Source organism: Syngnathus floridae, chromosome 1, assembly GCF_059516105.1.
Source record: "Syngnathus floridae isolate MCC-2025c chromosome 1, RoL_Sflo_1.0, whole genome shotgun sequence".
In the NCBI taxonomy this organism is placed as follows: Eukaryota; Metazoa; Chordata; class Actinopteri; order Syngnathiformes; family Syngnathidae; genus Syngnathus; species Syngnathus floridae.
Window position 1 is genome coordinate 6,683,849 of NC_142413.1, and position 20,099 is coordinate 6,703,947.

At 42.5% G+C, this 20,099-nt stretch overlaps 1 protein-coding gene across 5 annotated transcripts in view; it reads left to right on the forward strand.

Moving 5' to 3' along the window:
- LOC148403770 (protocadherin-1-like) overlaps positions 1–20,099 on the forward strand; it is a 142,135-nt gene that overhangs the window by 65,169 nt on the left and 56,867 nt on the right. For 4 of the 5 annotated variants that reach the window (XM_088357012.1, XM_088356928.1, XM_088357175.1 and 1 more), the window contains 2 exons: positions 668–1,481; positions 5,957–8,140. In XM_088357012.1, coding sequence (XP_088213138.1) covers positions 672–1,481; positions 5,957–8,140 — 2,994 coding nt within the window. In that variant the 5' untranslated portion in view covers positions 668–671. Of the gene's footprint in view, positions 1–400; positions 566–667; positions 1,482–5,956; positions 8,141–20,099 lie in introns of those variants that run through there. The other variant, XM_088357096.1, reaches the window with a different exon arrangement.

Genomic DNA, 20,099 nt, shown 5'->3' on the forward strand with positions numbered 1-20,099 from the left:
ACATTCGAGAAGTGCAAGTTATAAAGTAAGAAGACAAACTCGATCCACAGTACACAATAGAACCAGAGTGACAACATGACAAAAACATACCTGGACGGAAATAATGTTACACCATGTATGTACTGTTTATGTAGAAAAAAAAAGCAGCAGGAATAGTCAACAGTGCTGTATGCGGCGGCCATACATGAACAAAACATGCATTTCACAGTTGTGACGTTAGACACCCCATCATAATCATCGTAACGTATCGGATGACAAGGTGACACAATTTGAGTGATTGCGGCGTTTCCACGGTAACGAGTGAGTGTGAAATGCCTTGGCGATCAGTGGACTATTTACCGGTTCTCAAAGAAAACACACACTCTCATTCACAGCCAAATGGAAGTGTGTGTGTGTGTGTGTGTGTGTGTGTGTGTGTGTGTGTGTGTGTGTGTGTGTGTTTGTGACACAGCAGGGAGGCAACATGAGTGGCCAGCAGCAACAGGCTGAGCATTTGCTGCTCTTTTGCCGACTTGAAATCGAAGAATTAGAACACTTGGCTCTCCAATAACCTCACTTGTTCTTTGTATGTAACGTGTACACAGCTCAAACAACGTTACAACGTCGCAAAGTTAAAGTTGTCTTCCACCCTCTGGTCTAAACGGTTTTTCACTTTTTTGTCTTCTAGATTAATGGCGGCCCCAAGGCGGCACTTCCTACTCTGCCTGGCGGCGGCACTGCTGTCGTGGTGCAACGCCACCCCCACTGACATCCTTTACCGGGTCCTCGAGGAGCAGCCGCCCAACACCCTGGTGGGCAGCCTGGCGTCGGACCAGGGGCTCCCTGACAGCGGGCACTTGTACAAGCTGGAGGTGGGCTCTCCCTACCTCCGCGTAGACGGGAAGACGGGCGACATCTACACCACCGAGATCTCCATTGACCGCGAGACCCTCAGGGACTGCCGCAACCTCTTTGATGATGACAAGTGTTACCTGGAGTTCGAGGTGTCCATCACGGACATGGTGAAAGGCATCGGATCAGGGCCTCGCCTCATCGAGGGCCGCATCGAGGTTCTGGACTCCAACGACAACACGCCCCAGTTCTCCTCACCCATTCTCACCCTGTCTATCCCTGAGAACACCCACGTGGGGGCTCTGTTCTCTATCCCCATGGCGACCGATCGTGATGCCGCTAGTAACGGCGTGGCCGAATACTCCCTGAGCACAGGACCCGACGCCGAACAGCTCTTTGGACTGCAGGTGGCGGTGGACACGGACGAGAAGGTGCCCCAGCTGGTTGTCATGGGGAACCTGGATCGTGAGAAGAAGGACTCGTACGATCTAAACATTCGCGTGGTGGACGGTGGGCGGCCGCCCAGGGCCAGCAGCGCCCTGCTGAGGGTGGTCGTCACCGACCAGAACGACAATGCGCCAACGTTTGAGAGAAGTCACTACGATGCTGAGCTGGCGGAGAACAGCCCGCTGGGACACTCGGTGCTGCAGGTCAGTAGAATCCAAAAAGTAGAGTACAAAAAGTGAGATTTTTGTCATTTCTTTTCACCATTGTTGAAGTCCTGCTAAGTTTTGTCACGGTCTCCCACGGTACTGTGGGAAGATAGGGCTGCTGAGTCCCAAAGACTCAAAGGTGCACAACGGTTCAGCTTGCGGTTTACCACGAATGCTGTGCATTCCTTCCAGGCCTCGCACATTCTGATGTAGTCCCTCATGTTTCTCACGATCTTTCAAGACTTACCACGGGTGAAATGTAGACGTCGGGTAGCTGTGGAGGATGATTGTGGCCCTGGAAGAGTCTAATCAAGGTCCCTGTCTCATCCGCCTCCAGCCGCTGACTTTGTTCATGTTCGTTCTTTTGCACAGTAACACATATTCCCGTGTGGTAGCAAGTGTGACATAAAAATGGCGTCAGACATCTTTGTTTCCCATTCCGTGCCGGTATGTTTCACGCAGAAACATGGGGAAAAGCTTCCTTTTTATGGGCAGCGTGAAAGGGGTTTTAGATGTGTGACAAGGTCTGTCGTGAAATATTGTAGGAAAACTCCTTGCAACACAGAAGAGCCAAAGAAGTGATTGTGATTTCACACAGCCATCTTGGGCTATAGATTCTGCAAAATTGGTGTACAAGAGCATTTTTTACACCGCAGAGTGGTCGGACTGTAATTTTACCTGTCAATTTTGGTCGGAAGTGGTCCCTGCTTCCCAAGTTGGACTTCTGCCACTGAACATACCCGTTTTATCTTCCACACTGTCACAGACTTGCGACAGTCAGGATTTGCCAAGGTGATAAATTCCATGTGAGTCACCCATAAGGTAGCCTTGTTAGCATGTGACGTAGCGCTGGTGAAGGAGGCGATTGTTGGCATGTCGACCTCAGTCAAACATTAACAAACATTCTGGGAAGAGTTTTTTTTTTTTTTTTTTTATACTTCTGTCTAGCTGATTCTGCAACAAACCTCCGCGTCACTGTGAGCGGTCACAGCCAATCAGGGATTATCTATTGCTATTATTGAAGGCGATGCTCGTCAAGTGACACCTTTTCAAATGAATGCGGCTAAATGTGAAACATGTTGATTAAAATAAAAAAATAATTACAACCCAACCTTAATTAATAACACCCCCCAAAGTTTCATTTCCATGACAAACCATTTTGAATCTTAATTTCAGATATGGAAGTACGCATCTGATTGTAGATTTCCTGATATGATTCAATTAATGGTTTAATGAATCCACCTATCCTTAGACAGATTTTAATGTGGAGGTAGCAAGCTTTATTTGAAAAGAAATGTAAAGGAATACAGTTTGACACAAAAACAAGACTATGAATTAGCGACACACTTTTTGCCTACTCTGTATATGCAATCCATATATTTTCTTAGAGTTTACGTCGCTTAAACAACCCCTTGGCATTCTCTCTTTCTTGATCAACAGGACAAGTCGCAATTGACCTCATTCTTTGTTACTTGTGTGCTTTTGAATCCAGAACATTTTTTAGCACCTTCAAATGATGGGCTGTAATTGATTGTTTCCAGGCATTGACATTTTCGGATCCTTAGTTGCTGTTGTCCTTTTCAACACTAATCTTGTAGTAGTCATTTGACATGGGAGGTTTTTAGATAAGGTCCGCTGCATCTTTTCTCTGACAATCAATACAAGACGGACGACTCGCAATCTCTAAATCCCGGTAACAGGACGTTGAATCGCGTACGTAAAAAGTCAAGTTGCCTTATTAGTGGTCAAGCGAAGACAATCGACTACAAAAAGAAATGTGAGCTAAAGCGTCAGAGCGGGTCACGTTGGTTAATTGTTAGCGTGGAAGACAAACGGCACTTCTGTCGGCCGTTTGCTCGTCGGCTCGATAGGCGATCCTGCCCCAAGCTGTCAATAATTTACAGGCCGCTCGGTGAAACGCGGCGCTCCTTAAAGCCTTCCCGCCTGGAAAGCAAATCAATGGGCAGGAGAAATGATCTTTTCTTCAGCGCTAACCGCTGGCGACTGGAATCAGCAGCTTCCGACTGTCGGCTTTCACTCGGCAAGGGGCAAAGAAGATTTTGATTAGGAGGTCGGATGAACCTCCCGTCTTGCTCTTACAAATGCCTCGAGGATTCTGCGGAGCGAAGCAACCTTTCACGCCCTGACGTTGCTTTAAAAAGAGAACACGGCTGCTGAATTCATCTTTTTTTTATTAACATGAAATAGAAAGAAAAGACACACTAACGTCTTCCAGTTTGAGCTCCAAAGTTAAAGATGAGTTGAACTTAACTGTACGTGCCAATACAACCCTTGGACATTCAATCATACTTTTAAGCAAGAGTGTTTGTGGTTAGGGATAAGATTAGTGGGGGAGGCTTAATGGTTGCTCAAGATTAGGAGGTTTGGTAGTGGTAGACATTAAGGGGTCAAGGTTAGGAGCAAGGTTTATGGCTAATTGCCCGGCCGGTTTAGGGTTGGGCTTAGGTTCCGTGAGTCAGCCTGAGGGTTTTACTATAGGTCAAGACAGTGGGTGTCTCACCCCACTCATATGATTTGTGCTACGAACTTGGGCCTTTTCAGCTGCATAACATTTGTGTAATGTTTCAATCCTTTTTGAGGATGGCAGACCCCACAATGAAGAAAAGAGACGTACTGTGTTGCTACAATGATGTAAGAGTGTCTCACTTGCCAAGGTGAATTTCTGAGCATGTCCGTATCAAGTACTGCTTTCCAGTAAATATTTATTGAGGCTTGTGTGTGTGCGTGCATTTGTGTGCATTATAGTTCGGGGTTAGCCTTTAGGTGGATTTGTCACTTAGGGTAGAACGAAAACATGTTTAGAAGGTGAAGAACCTTTTTAGGGAATAACTCCCGTCATAACGCTCACTTATGCCAAGAATCAAAGTGCACTTCCTTGAGTTGTTTGTATCCTGACCGTGTTTAAAAATTCTGTTAGTTGAAAAAATAGCGTTTGTTCCCCCATGTCAAAAGTCTGATTAAGACTTTTATTTATCCTGACAGGTGTAGGGTATTGTTCTAAAAATAATAACATTAACGTGCACTCATGTAGCCATCTTATTATTTTCCATGAAAAGGAAGTATTAAAAAGACAAACACAATTCTTCTAATGATCTCCAAAGATGATGAACGTTATGTGCCAGGACAATTGGACATTCAGAGCAGCTCTTGTTTTCCTAATCAAACTTGCTTTATTTGGCTGAGTGAATGCGTATCACAAGCGGCTATGATGGGTCCTCCCTTCCCGCTGCTAATGTTCCCAAGTGGAGGCTGTGCTTTCGTCCTATTAAGAAGAAGAGCATTAACATTCATTTGTGTCCGTTAAAGGGCAATGAGCCGCCGCCTGTCTCAATGATTCTAGCTTCCAGCTGGACCGAGGGGAAATATTTTTAGCGGTAACTTAGCTAGTCGCTGTCTCTCTTTATAACTTTTTGCGAGGGAGTAAGACGGAAAATAATCTGACTAATACGTCTGGTGTCATGAAAGTCTGTTGGACTCTCTCGTTGAACTAACATGTCCGGTACAATGTTATGTTGGAAATTGCTTGATCGTTATGGTCAGAGGTTGTTAAGGTTATTTATTCGTGCGAGTTTGGTGGATTAGGATAAAATTGGTTTATATGTAGGGTTAGTAGGTTAGGTTGGGGGTCAGATTTAGAATTGGGGTTAAAGTTAATAGGTTACTCTTTGGGTTAGTCGGTGGGCTAGGGCTTCAACCGAGGTTTAGGTGTTAAGGGTTTAGGTTAAGGTAAGATCTGAGTGATTATGGGATTGGCTGCATCTGGAGATTAGCGAGAACGAGTAAGGAAAGGGTTTGGGTTTATGTTTAGAGTTAATGCTGTAGGGATGATATTTGTGTAGGTGTATGGTTAGGTTTAATAAATTAGGTTAGAGGTTGCGTCTAGGGTTAGGGTCAACGGTAAAATTTAGTGGGTTAGAATTTCAAGTAAAGGTTGGTGGGCTAGGCTAATGAGCAGGATTAGGAGTGGAGTTATGGATACGGCGAAGGTTAATAAATTCGTTGTCAGTGGCCTAGTAGTAGAGTGTCCGCCCTGAGACTGGAAGGTTGTGGGTTCAAACCCCGGCCAGGTCATACCAAAGACTCTAAAAATGGGACCCATTGCCTCCCTGCTTGGCACTCAGCATTAAGGGTTGGAATTGGGGGGTTAGATCACCAAATGATTCCCGAGCGCGGCACCGCTGCTGCTCACTGCTCCCCTCTCCCCCAGGGGATGGATCAAAATCACATGGGGATGGGTTAAATGCAGAGGACAAATTTCACCACACCCAGATGTGTGTGTGACGATGATCATTGGGACTTTAACTTTAACTTTAACTTTATGGGTTGAGTCATTGGTTAGGGGTTATCATACTACCTATTTGGTAATGTCTTCAAATGTTTTCATGGTTCTGTCATTTGGGACTCAAGTGGTGAGCCTTGAAAGGGTAAACGCATGTTGTCTGTCTTTTCAGGTCCGCGCCAACGATGCTGACACGGGCACCAATGGCGAGATCGACTACAGCCTGCACCAGATGTCCGAGGCAGTCCAGAGACTTCTGCGCATCGACCGTTCCACGGGAATCATCTATGTCAAAGGCATGGTGGACCGTGAGGAGGAGAGCATTCTCAAGTTCTTCGTTGTGGCCAAAGACCGCGGGCCAAACTCTAAGAGCTCCAAAGTCCTGGTGACCGTCAAGGTCCGGGACCAGAATGACAATGCTCCCACTATCGAGATCCGCGGCATTGGCCTAGTAACTCACCAGGATGGAATCGCCAACATCTCAGAGGACATGCCGGTGGGCACTGCTGTGGCGTTGGTCCAAGTGTCGGACCGTGATGAGGGGGAGAATGCGGTGGTGACATGTGTGGTAGCCGGCGATGTCCCATTCCAGTTACAGCCTTTGGGTGAGTCCAGCAATGACCGTAAAAGGAAATACTTCCTGCAGACCACCACGCTGCTGGATTACGAGCGAGTGAAGGATTATAGGATTGAGATCGTGGCAGTGGATTCCGGCAACCCCGCTCTGTCTAGCACCAACTCCCTAAAAGTGCAGGTCACTGACATGAATGACAACACACCCATTTTCTCCCCAGCCATTGTGGAAGTTGACTTTGCTGAAGGGAACCAGCCTGGTGACAAGGTGCTACAGGTGCTGGCCGCTGATGCTGACAGTGGCAGTAATGCTGAGCTGGTCTACAGCATTGTGGAGCGCTCATCCACCACTCTCTTTGAAATTGACGGCAGTAGCGGCCAGATCCGAGTAAAGAACCTGTTGGATCGTGAGGAGATGGAGCGCTACGAGTTTCGTGTGGCGGCAGCCGACAAAGGCGTCCCGAGCAAAACTGGCACAGCAACAGTGGTAATTAACGTCCTGGACCGGAACGACAATGACCCTAAATTCATGCTGAGCGGTTATAGCTTCTCCGTCATCGAGAACATGCCACCACTCAACCCCGTGGGGGTGGTCACCGTTACGGACATTGACAAGGGCGACAATGCCAGAGTAAAGCTGTTTGTTGAGCCCGACAATGGCAAGTTTGTCATCCAGAATGGCACTGGAAACATTTTGTCCAGCATCTCCTTCGATCGAGAGAAGGAAAGCACCTACACCTTCCAATTAAAGGCGGTGGACGCCGGTGACCCCCCTCGCTCCTCCTATGTGGGCGTCACCATCAATGTACTGGACGACAACGACAATGCCCCTTATGTCACCACACCTGCCAACTCATCCTACACATACCTGAGCCCCGTCACCCCATTGGAGACCCTCGTGGCGGTAGTGGATGCCGAGGACTTTGATTCCGGACTTAATGCTGAGCTGGACTACACCATCACTGGGGGTAACCCCTTTGGACTCTTCCATATTTCGCCCACCACGGGGGAGATCACACTGGCGCAGAAATTCACCGGCAAGCACAACGGGCTGCATCGGCTGGTGGTTCAGGTTCGGGACAAAGGCAAGCCACGCCGTCACACAACCGCGCTGGTACATGTCTTTGTCAATGACACCAAGGGGAATGTGTCAGTGATTGAGGCTCTGGTGGGGCACAGTTTGTACACCCCCCTGGACCGGGACATCGCAGGGGACCCCAACTATGCCCTGGCGCAGCGTAGTAACATCCTGTATGGCAGTCTGGCCGGAATCGCCGGTGTTATCCTGGTCATTGTGGCCGTGGTGGTCATCCGGCACAGACTCCAGAAGGACGCAAAGAGCGGCTACCAAGCGGGAAAGAAAGAGAGCAAAGACCTGTATGCCCCCAAGCAGGGACCCAAAAACTCCAAGGGCAAAAAGAGCAAGAAAGGCAAAGCTCCCAAACCGGCCAAACCTCTGGAAGATGAGGAGGAGGCCAGCCTCCAGAAGGGCCTCAAGTTCAACCTCATCAACGAAGCCGTAAGCGACAGCCCCCGAATACATCTGCCCCTCAACTACCCGCCGGGTAGCCCCGATCTGGGGCGCCACTATCGCTCTAACTCGCCGCTGCCATCTATCCAACTTCAGCCGCAGTCGCCCTCTGCCTCCAAGAAGCACCAGGCGGTGCAGGACCTCCCTGCTACTAACACCTTCGTGGGCACGGGTGACAACAACTCCACAGGCTCCGACCAATATTCGGATTACAGCTACAAGGCCAACCCGCCCAAATACAGCAGCAAACAGGTAGGCCACTACGCAAATGCGCCCATGTACCAGCGGGACATCTATTGGACCGACGGGGTGTGGTAGTTTGGCCCCGGGAAAGTACGTAGACCAAAGTTGCACTCACCGAACCTAGAGTCCCCTTGCCACCACGTTCATCTTCATTTTTTCTTTTTTTTCCGTTTGCTTTGGTTTCCCTTCATTTTTTTCTTTCACCCTCCACATGGACATCATGAAGGATGCGGAATAGACCATATAAGTGAACCCTACTGAGACATTTTGTTGCTTAAACTACAAAAAGGGGCATTTGAAACTTGCCGTGGGTCTAGCCTTACTTTGGTGTCTTGGTTATTTTCACTTTTTCGTTCATTGAAGGAGCTTTTGCCAGCATATCCTTACGGGTGTCAACTTCTCACGCAGACGACATCCCGGTTCAGCGTCTATTTGACAAAGCACCACTGTGAAACCCTCACTTTAATTTTCTTTTGTTTTTGAGTTTTCAGTTTATTTGTTTTTGTATCGTGGAGAGATTTCTATTGCTTTTGGACCCGTCCAGCATGTTTTGGTAGAAGACATTTTTAAAAAGTTAGGAAGGTCCTTCAGTTGATGGTTGTCACAATCAGTCAAGCTCCCGAAAAGATAAAAAGTTTGCACAGACTCTCGGTGGGTAATGTTGGCCTTTTTTTATTACCCACGGTGCCTTGTTCTATTTAATGTCCTCGGTGTGTCTGTGTGTGAGTGAGACGTTGTTCTTGGCTTCATGTCCACGACTGGCTGTCAAAAGTAGTGTAACAAGAACAGTAACGGACAATCCCAGGTCGAGATAATAAAAAAAAATCTTCTTTCAAAGGTCAAGATTTGCGCCCTTTCAGGTGAGATTTCTGGTTGAGCCTAAAATGCACGAGTACGTTTACAGGTGAACTTTATTTGACCTTATTTAATTTTACTTGAATGCCTTTCTGAGTCTTCCAGTCTCATGGATAAAAGCTGCCAATTACACCAAAAGCTCAGTGGCTGGTTTCCACAAGATCAAATCAAACTGACCTTTCAAGGTCATTTGCATTTCAAGTGAAAGCCTGAAAAATAATCTTGAGTGACAAAATTTGGCAAAACTTTGCCAGATGTGCCACAAGGCTGTGAAATCGGAGTTAGCCCGTTCGCATTCAATCGTAGTCTCGTTTCTTTACTGACACGCCCTGTAAACGCAGAACGCTATATTACGTGTGTTTCACTGTATGATCCTCATCTGCTGTTGGTGTTGACGACACATGCACAGGCAAACCAAAGACGCACAACACACATAAACATACACACACTTTGCACTCAGTTTAAATGATTTACACCAGTGTTCTTCCTCTTCTTGTTCTCTGCTTAAACTTCATGTACATACAATGTTTGTATCATTCTTTATTTGTTGTTGTTTTTTTAAAAATCAAGTTAAAAAGCATATTTCATTTCAATAAACATGCTTCAATGTGATTGTGGCGCTCCGTGCTTGCTTTCACTCATTGCTTGATTATGACGAGGACGATGATGGTGGGGATGATGAGGATGACAAAGAGGATGATAATGCTGCACGGCACGTCTTCGTTTCCATCTTTCACAAATGGAGATCAAATGTTTTGCATATGGGGGTCACATTAAACATTCATGTTGGTAGTGATTTCGTGATTTTTTTCATCTTAAGTTAAGGCTCTCATTATTGTTTATTTGAGTAAGACATCTACGTAATCATTCAATTGGCTGCTCGCAATAAAATAAATAGAATATGTTTGAAATATATTAGAATATGCAGTTTCATGCCCTACGTGTTTCTTTTTATTCATCCCCTCAAAAGAATTTTTGAAATGAAGATATGCATGATAAAGGTCAGAATGGTGAAAAAGATTTTGAAAAACTTAATCTTAAAAAAATAAGATTTGAATAGGGGTTTGTAGACTATTAAAAAGAGAATTTGTGTGGGCACAACAAAAACTAAATTGCATTTTTTTGTTCTATTCATAATAATAAGGGGGGTAATAAATACTTAAAGCTACAAACCCAAAACATTTTATCTCCGTAAGTGTCACGCTTTCATGTTGCATTTCGCACATAGGGATGTCACATTAGCAGTCGGACGCGGTGCTTCCTGCCTGAACATTGAACCGTCGCCACAGCAACATGATGACTTGTGTGTATGTGCGGGCATGTGTGTGTGTGTGTATTAACTCAGTCACACGTACACATGTGACATAGTTAGCATGGTGATGTGTCTTTTTGGGTGCGTGTGAGGTCACGTCAAGACTTCAAGACAAGGTTGAAAAAATGTGCTCAAGAACCCTTACTTTGTCTTGTACACTTTTACAACTTGCTGTCTTTTTAAACGAAAACGTTGTGTAATCATCCCACGTTTACCACTGCATGGTTCGGCATTGTAATGAATCAGATTTACCATTGACTTGAAACTTGGACCAAATTTACTTTCTGCAAAAACTTCAACCTTGGAACTTAGAACCTACGACACCATAGAACCAACACACATGCTAACATTAGCTTAGCTTGGTGCTATGCTCACAGCTTCCTCTTTGATAAAATGTAAACAATGTACTTCAGTTTTTTTAACATGTCTCCATGCAACAGATGCGTTCAGTGTGGTGTGTTTTTTTAATCACCAGTTTCATGCGGTCAGGCCATTGTGGAGTCAAGAAGCACGAGCGAGAAGTTTTTAGCATGTCGCTAGTCAATTGTTGTTTGACTGGATGTCCTAACATGTTTGATTGACAGATGGTGTGTATTGTCGTCCACAATGGTTTGTTTATGTGGCTCACTTTTATCTTACACTCAATGACCTAGAAACAACTTTCACCTGAAGAACCAACCGTTTTCTTATTGAGCCTAGAGACAAAAACATGTTGACCATGACAATAACGAAGAATGCCTTAATTAACCTTACAAATTAACCCTAACCCTTACATACTAGAGCTTATAGTAATTTACAACTCTTTACACCCCAGGACCAACATCTCTTCACATTCCAAGACAAATCCATAATATAAGAAACATTGTTATATTAACACGTGCTTGTGTGCGTGTGCTTGCATGTGTGTTGCCACCTGCTCCAAACAACACAGGCGAAATGAAACAATGTTTTTTATTCAATTTGTTCAGCAGCATGCTGGCGTGTTTTTCCAATCTGTGAACACAATAGGCCACTTAATGTTAGCTTTGGACGCAAAAACAGTACATGTCACAAAGTAATGTTGAAAAGAACCATGTGTGTGTGCAAACTAGAAGCACCCCCCCTTAAAAAAAAAGCTTGCATGTTAGTCCATGTCAGAAGTAAGTAAAAGTATTGGACCCCTTGAGGGCACTAAACACGTTAGCGTGCGCCGGTATCAGTGTTAGCAGGTGTTAGCCTTCTGCGGAGGTGGAGGTCAGTGCACCGATGTACCTGTAGGTAGGGTTTAAGGTCAGAAGCGGTCCAGCTGCTCCATGTGCTTGTGCAGGAGAACACGCAAGCAGCAACAATATACAACACAAAAGGAAAAACAGCAAGAAAAAAAACTCACATGAAGGATTGGCATCTAAAGTTGTGCTTTGTTTGTCAGATGGTAACATGCACCAGAGACAAGTTGTTAGTCACGCGAGCTAATCTTGATTCTAATCTTGCTTTGTCTTTTTTTTTTTTTCAGGGAAAACAACTGTAATTTTATGAGGTTTAGTAATTCCTCTGGGAGGAAAAAATGAGGCACTCTCTGAGAACGCAGATAAAAAAAAAAGTAATCTTGTTGAAGACCGGTCTAGTTTTAGAAACAAGTTTTCCTGTTGGTTACCAGTGAAGGACCTCTTTGATGCTCTCACATGGCAACCCACAAACTTGTGTCGCTTTTTCCATCAACACAGTCACATTTTGTTTTCTTGACACGCCACCGTGATTAAAGATATTTAGCTGCAAGCTAATGGTGACAAAAAATAGACTGACCCAAGCGAGTGACTCTACCAACAACAAAACAGCTCCAGTCACGCGAACATGCTAACAGACTAATAACACGCTAAACTAAGCTTATCTAAACTAATCTTATTTCTGAGTAAGGACAAAAAGGGTCATAATTGTAAAGGAAAAGTCAAATCTTACAACAATATTTCTTTTTGTTTTTTTTCAAAATGAAAAAGACAGTATAATGGTAATTCTCAATTTTCATGTTTTTAATGAGTGGTTGTACTGTGACTTTTGGGTGGACAAAACAAAGTTTTTGTCAATTTAATGAGTTTGTTAGTACAAAGCAGACATCTTTCGGTGGCTTTGCTCTGTTTGACATTATGGCACAATGCACTGGTGCCTTACACAAGGACACTCGTCAAATTTTAAGGCTAAAAAATTGACCTGCATGCTAGTGTCTCCTGAACAAATAATGTCATTATCTGTAAACCACTGTTACATATTTTTTATTTTGCTATGTTATTCAACAGAATGTTTACGCTGTGCAACACCTCTGCAACATGAAATACATGAACATTCCAGTACCTGCATTTTTCTGCATAATATAGACATTTTTTTAATGGGTTACTTTTTTTTTTTTCTGTTTGCAGGCTGACATTACGCAAAACTGGCAAGCATTAGCAAGCCATCATGTAACTTGCAGGATTAGTTAGCAGCAGCATTTAAGGAGCACTTTAGCCGGCTCTTAACATTTGCGTGTGCGTGCGTCAACATCTGCTCTTTGCTAATCCAGCATTTGACCTCACATCTTCATTTCCTTTTTTTTTTTCTCTTTTCCTGATTTGAATTTAGAAATGTTTCGAGAATCTTCCGTGGTCGAGTGAAGCCGAGCTGTTAAACTCCGAAATCTGGAAAATACATTACCAAGAGAATGAAAGACGAGAACAAAATATATGGAAATGTCAGGATTAGCATCTGGCCGTAATCTCTCAGGATGTTAGCGAAGGATTGAGGTCGCCTGTTAACTCACACATTCCCATCGTTTACATAACTTTAACATTCAAATGTCTTACACAGTTAAGACAGATTTGAATTTTTCAAACAAAATTTTAATCTTATGCGGTTATTTTCTAGGGAAGAGAGCTGTTTGTGGTAAAATACAGTCAATTTTGATAGAGAAATGGTAGATCTTATTTCCTGGAAAATGGGTATTTTTGTTAGATTTTTTTTAACTATATTTACTATTATCTACTATTATTACTATTTTTTATTTTTATTAGAAATTATAACAGTATTTTTTAAATTAACACGTTTCATTAATAAATTAAATAAATACATAAATAAATAATGTTTCATAATTATTCGTTTTATTTTATTTAGAGTTAGTCACTGCTATTTTCAAAAGTCACAATCTTTTGCTAAAGTATCATACTCCAATTTTTTTATAGTTTTAGGACGAGGAGAAATATTTAGCGACAGGTTGAGTTCATCCCTTCCTTTCATTTGTTGGTCTTTTTGGTTTCTTCCTTCTTCCTCTTTTTAACCTTTCTTCTCTTTTTTTATTCTTTCAAGAAAGAAAGATCTTATATTGTGCTTAAAGTTATGCATTTTTTTCATTTGAATAGAAATAAAAATGCAAACTACCAGTAATAAAATTATATTTGTAATAGAAATGAAAAATCTATAGGAAATGTATCATCAAGAAAGCAACCTATAATCATGGAAAAACAAGTCATATTTTTCAAAAACAAAAAAGTCGCATAATGTTGACTTGAAGTCTGGCATCCACACATCAAAATAAAAAAAGAAGACGTTAAAGAAGTCTGGGATTAGTGTCTGAGTATAATCTGCCCCAAAAATTAGCGACGGATTGAGGTCATCACTTCCTGTCACTTGTTCTTCTTCTTGGTTTCTTCCTCTTTTGTTAATTGTTGTAAATTTCCCGAAGGTTTTGTGTTCAAAGGCACACCAAATCCTCCACGCAAGCTGCCAAACACGAATCAACAAAAGTCTTGTGTTGTCTGTGTGTATGTGCATGAGTGTGTGTCTCTCTCTCCTCAATACATTGTCATTTCAAACAAAAAAAATCTCTTTTTGACTACATGATTTGGACTTTACCAACATCTAACACGAAAACACTATAAATATATAGTGCATGTACATGTATGGTAAATATATAGTTTTGTATAAATAAAAAAAAAATGTGAGCACAAAAAGCAGTTTTTTATATAGGACGTTCTTTTTCCAAGGCAGTAAAAATAATCTTATGTTGTGTAGTTTATTTAAAAAAGAAACATAAAATTAGATCATTCTTAATACTTTACTCAAGTTACCTTTTTCCCATGTGAAAGTTTATCACTTCCCTTTTTCACTTTTGCCACCTTTTGTACAATTTTTCTTTCTGTTGCACCTGAAGTGTTAGCGATGTACAAAAGGTGATGATGGGCCTTTGACAGAGTGACGACTGAAATGCATTGACCTAGCCGTTACCATGTTAGCATACTGCTTGAGGCGTTATATGTCGCGATGGCAACATTTTAAAAGCTTTCTTCACGCCTCCCTGCTCCGATAGACAATGTGATTGCTGGAAGGCATTCTGGGTAGTTGTGGAAAGGTAAACTTGTTGGGATGTTTTTGTTTGAGGAATGTGGATGTTTACGTAGCTTGGCAGTTAGCGTCAGATGATTACTTAATGCTATCTAATCGACAGACACAATCTAAGTTAGGATATCGTGGATTCGTGGCTATCAAAATTAGCGATTACTAAACTACTCCACGCTTTTCAGGACAATAAAAGACAGCTTGTCTTGACATTCTTACTTCGAATAGGTTGATGAGACCTAAGAATATGAATATTTGCCTAAATGTATCTTTAATCTAAAATTCCAAATATTTAAAAACTCATGAAAACTAACCAACCTGCTCTATGATCTAATTAAAACAAACAGAATGGAGAAAAGTAGTAAAAATAAAATAATTATTCTTAAACTCAAATTCTAAAAATTGTAAAAGCCTTATCAGAATTAACAAGCTAATTGGCTAGCAAAGTTAATCAATTAAACTACCAAACATGTCAGCTAGCGTTAAGGATGGTTATTTAGTCTAAATTATTATCTAGAAAACTAATGAGGGTAATATATTTTGCAAAAAAAAAACTGAAGAGCTTCTTTGCCACCCGCTTGCCCCCCCAAACACACACACACACACACACACACACACACACACACACACACACACACACACACACACACGTATATCAATCAATGAGCATGTTTGCTGAGCTCACACTTGACTGACTGATTGACTGACCCAATTGTGCGTGTTTACGTGTGCTCGCTAGTCCTCATTTTGAGCTGCCTCAATGCTAACTTATTCAAAAGCGCTGTCCTTGTCTCAGCTAAATGCTAACGAAGCGTCTTTCATGTTGCTGAGACACACCGTCCAATTACGTATTTGGAAAGTTAAACGCACAAGACTGAAAAGTCTTTTGAGAATTCACGGAAAAGTCCCACCTGGAAACAATTTTATGTGACTTGTGACTGCCTTTAATGATCTAACTACGGCAACCAAGCTAACTGTCAGGTGATTGAAAGAGCTCATTGTAGCTCATTTTGAACATTCAGTGTCAGTCACGCTAACACCATGAAGCTAACTTTGACCTCAGTACACATTTTTTTCCACAAGAACAAATCATCACTGGAAAATATTATTTAGTCCCAAAAATATTTGGTGGGCGGGGGGCTGGGTCAGCCTGTGAAATCAATTTGACTAGGCAACATGAAATTTGGTAAACAAAAATATTAGACCTAAATAAAAGTCGTGGAATTTTACCATTTTGCTTTCAATTTAACAAAGTATTCTCAGTTGGCTCAGTTGTCCCCTACCATATGTTATGTATTATTCAGTCCCGGAAGCTTTTGTCTGATTGCCGCTCCACAAATACTACGAGACAGATGGACGATGCTAAATTGCAAATAGTTTGAGTTTCATTGCACGTGGGCGAAGCGCGTGGCAACTTTGGTGACTTGCCACGAAATAGAAATCTGTGTGACAGCAGAATCCGTTCATTGTAGATCGCAGCTTTAATTGCTTTTTTTTTTTTTTTTCCTCTTCTTCTCTGCGCTTACAGAGAGATATTGAAGCGTCAAGGCCACCCACCCACGTTCATCTACATCTTCTTCACTTGGACGTAAAGTCACTAACAAGCACTTTTTATTTGCATTCTGCTCTGTGGAGGCAGTGAGCCGCTCGTATTTGCCGGTTCAAACGCTGCACGGCAACAACAACAAGTGGAAAACATTTACAGGGCTTGACTTCGTTCTAACCTCAAAATCCTGCTTTGACCCTCTTTTGCTGGCATGCGTGTGCGTGTGTCTCTTCATGCGTGTCGTCTCTTGGTGGTATGCACTGTGTCATCACTTAGTGACTGACAGGCAGACGACTGACAATTGACAGGACGTAGAACCGCACATGTGTGCATATGCGTTGAAGTGTGTAATTGTTTGTGTGTTGATTCAGGCTGGTGATACAGACTCAGATGCACTTTAAGGGAAAAAAAACCCAAGCCAATTTTTTTGGGACGAGATGAGATGTTTGACGTTGCTGCGAACTTGACTTTATGCTAATACCTTTTTTCTTTGCTGTGTCCAAAGCTCAGACTGCAAAGAAGCAACGTGACCAATATTAAGTGTTTTGATGCAGATTTGCAAGCAGGAGAGACCTCTGCCGAACAAGTACAATCTAATCGATTACAGTTCGGGGAGTAACTTGGCCAACAGTGTTGACAAGCGGGTTGAAAGGACAAACATGGCCGACTCGGCTTTCTGGGTTACTTTGGACGCATCGCTCACACGTGTCTGAACACTCGCTGGAAGAGTGTTTGGAGCCTCTGGGGGCAATCGGGGTATTGATCGCTATGTGTGTGTGCGCGCGTGTGTAATCAGCGACCAACAACACACTTTTCTGTTTAACACACACACACTACCAACAACACACTTTTCTGTTTAACACACACATACGCACATAGAGTGTAGGTCAGTGTGTGTGTGTGTTTGAGCCAGTGTCGATGGCGCCAGCGGCTGTGGGGTAGACTGACGCACACACGTGTCCAGACACACACACCAATCATGCTGTCACAGATAACTGATCGGCCGCAGCTTGTTGGCAGAAAATTCTGTTCTATTTTCCACAAAGGATCGTTACGTTCCCGTTGGCATGCCACGCAGTCCACAAAACTTTAGTTCCTTTGAAGTATATCAATTTGTTGTCCTTGATTTTATTTGTTGAATTTTTAATGAAAATAATCCATTCTATTTATATAGTGCTTTTCTAGGTACACAAAGTTTGTTTGTTTGTTTTATTTAGGATCCCCATTAGCTATGGCAATGCCAGCGCTACTCTTCCTGGGGTCCTGAGAGTCAGTTATACAAAAGTACAGATAATGGATGGATAGATATTTTTTATGTATAAATAATTAAAATGTATTTAATTTTTACGTTATTATGTCGTTTTTCATCTTTATTTTCCCATCTCCATCCTCACGTCCGTGAGGCGGACATGCTAACCAGTGCTCCACCAAGCCGCCCACACAATGTTGTAATATTTAAAAAAAAAAAATCCGTTAACATTTTTTTTGGTCTCTTCCCACAACTTTCTTTGTCTTTTCATCTCCAAGTTTGAGGTCCAAAGGTTAGCCACTAAAAAAATATCTTTGCAATTTTGAAAGTACATGTTGACATTTTTCATTTGTTGATGAGGTGATGCTTTTACTTTAAAAGTGCAATTTGAGATGCTTGTAAGTTCAAAGGCCTTCCAGCAAGTTTAGAGACTTGAAGCAAATTGAATCAAAGTCTTCCTGTTAGGGGTCAAAGGTGAGCCGCTCGCACGTGGTGCTGGTTATCCCCTGGTTAGTGCGACGACCAGGTGGAGGCTGATTGATGAGGTGCTTTTTATCCTGCTAATGGACAGGAAGTGACCACCCATAACCTCTGAACTCAATCACACACACTCTAGCACCATGCTGAATAATCGCACACACACACTCGCACTTTCATCTTCCCCTCGCCCACTAGGCAGGATGGGAATTATTTTTGCCGGCACTTTTGTGGCTCTTACCGCAGAGATCTCGCAGGACAAAAGACTCCGATTGGCAGCGGCGGGAACTTCTGAATACGACGGGAGCCGACGTGATTGGATGACTTGGCCTCATTTCTATAGGCCGAATCCAAATTAGAATTCATTTTCATCGATTCAATGGATTTTCCATTTGTAGCCACGGAGGACCATGCCAATATGCAACAACAGTGGGAAAATTATGGGTGTTGAGATCATCCTATTTTTTTTAAGTATTTTTATTTTATTTTGTCAACTAAAATACTTTTTGTACTTTTTTTTAGTTTGAGATATTTTCTTAGTTTGCATGGACTATAATAACCTTGCGCTACGAACGCTATGAAACGTGTCTCTTGATGAACTGTCAGTTTGGGAAATGACGCCCAACGAGGCAGTAGAGTGGAATTGAAACCATAAATAAAATAGAAAAAGTGAGCAATTGTCAATAATGAAGCTCAGGTAATTGGCAAACTCAACTGCTGGCTAATTAGCTCCTTTCAACTCTAAACTAAAAGTGTGCAAATAAATCAGCGTAATTGTTGCTAGCATCAGTGTGTGCGTGTGTGTCACATTTGACTGATTATCTAATTAGCCAAAAGCACAATTGGATCAAATTAAAGACACTATGAATGTTAAGTGTGAAGGATTACCGAAACAGGACTCTGGATAAGTTGAATAAGGCAATATTGTTATTATTATTACCAGTATCATTATTATTGCTGCAAATTGTCCTTTAAACATAGTGGTGGCAGCAATCTACAGACAGGCGCTGGCTCTAATGAGGCAGCAGGAAGGATGCAGGGGCAAAGGTCACACTCACATTGAATTCCTGTCTGCAGCCGAGGGGTGAAAGGTCATCAGGTTTGTGTCAAGATACGTAGCTGCCACTTTGGCAGGTGGTGAAACGGATTCAATTGAAACACAATTTCATACTTTTCAGGAATATCTGACAAAAACTTTTTTATTTCCTTTAAAAACAAACTTCATAATTCTAGCAGTCAAGTCCATTGAATTCATTCTGTGCTTCCATTGGCTTAACCCTTTTGGCACCTTCCACCAAGAACACTTATGATTGGCGGAGAGTGATAACCAACTTGGCAGCTCTTGTGAACTGCAGCAAAAGTTGATTTTTAAATGACATGGCCATGAAATCTTGCCATTTTTTCTTTACTCGAATATCCGCAAATAACACCAAACTCCATTGTGGATTATAAATTGCCTGGAAGGATTAAATTCCCGGACAACCAGTTGCAGTTTGAAAGTAAGTCTAAATATCAGTATGAACAATGTTGGTGCCAAACACATGAGTGGACAACCATGGGAGGTCAGAAAATGAATGGTAGGGGGAAAAATGTCCACTTTCCCACCATAGACATGGAAATGTCTGCTCTCATCCCCCACCCAAGTCACCCAAATGGCTCCTTTTTGTGCTCAGGCATTTGTTTCTCAACAGAAGGTCTTGTTCCTCTACCTCCTCCCACAATTGTCCATTTTAAAACTAATAGCAGCTTTTACACCCCAAGCTTTGTGAATACGACATCTCAATAGTAACAGCAGTCATTTAGAATGTATACATAACAATGTGTACATGCATGTATTGAATACGTATTGCTTTCTATTGAAAGGGTGAACAGGTGAAGCAGCAGGGGAGCACTTGATGACCCCATCTTCATCATCCTCTTCACCCTCCTCTTCCTTCTCAGTAGGGGGGACGCAGGGTACAAAAAAAGTAAACCAAGCAAACCAGAAGCTTTATGAGTTTTTTTTTCAGTGGGAGGAAGAGGCCAACTGTGAACAATCGAGCTAAACTTGAAAGCACACACGCGGAAAAAACAGTAGTTAACATACAGGCCAGTAATCTTGATTTTGAAGGCACAACGGCAGATTTTACATGGCAACATAAAGAAGCTAAAATTTGATTGGATAAAAATATCTACAGTCCGCATGAAA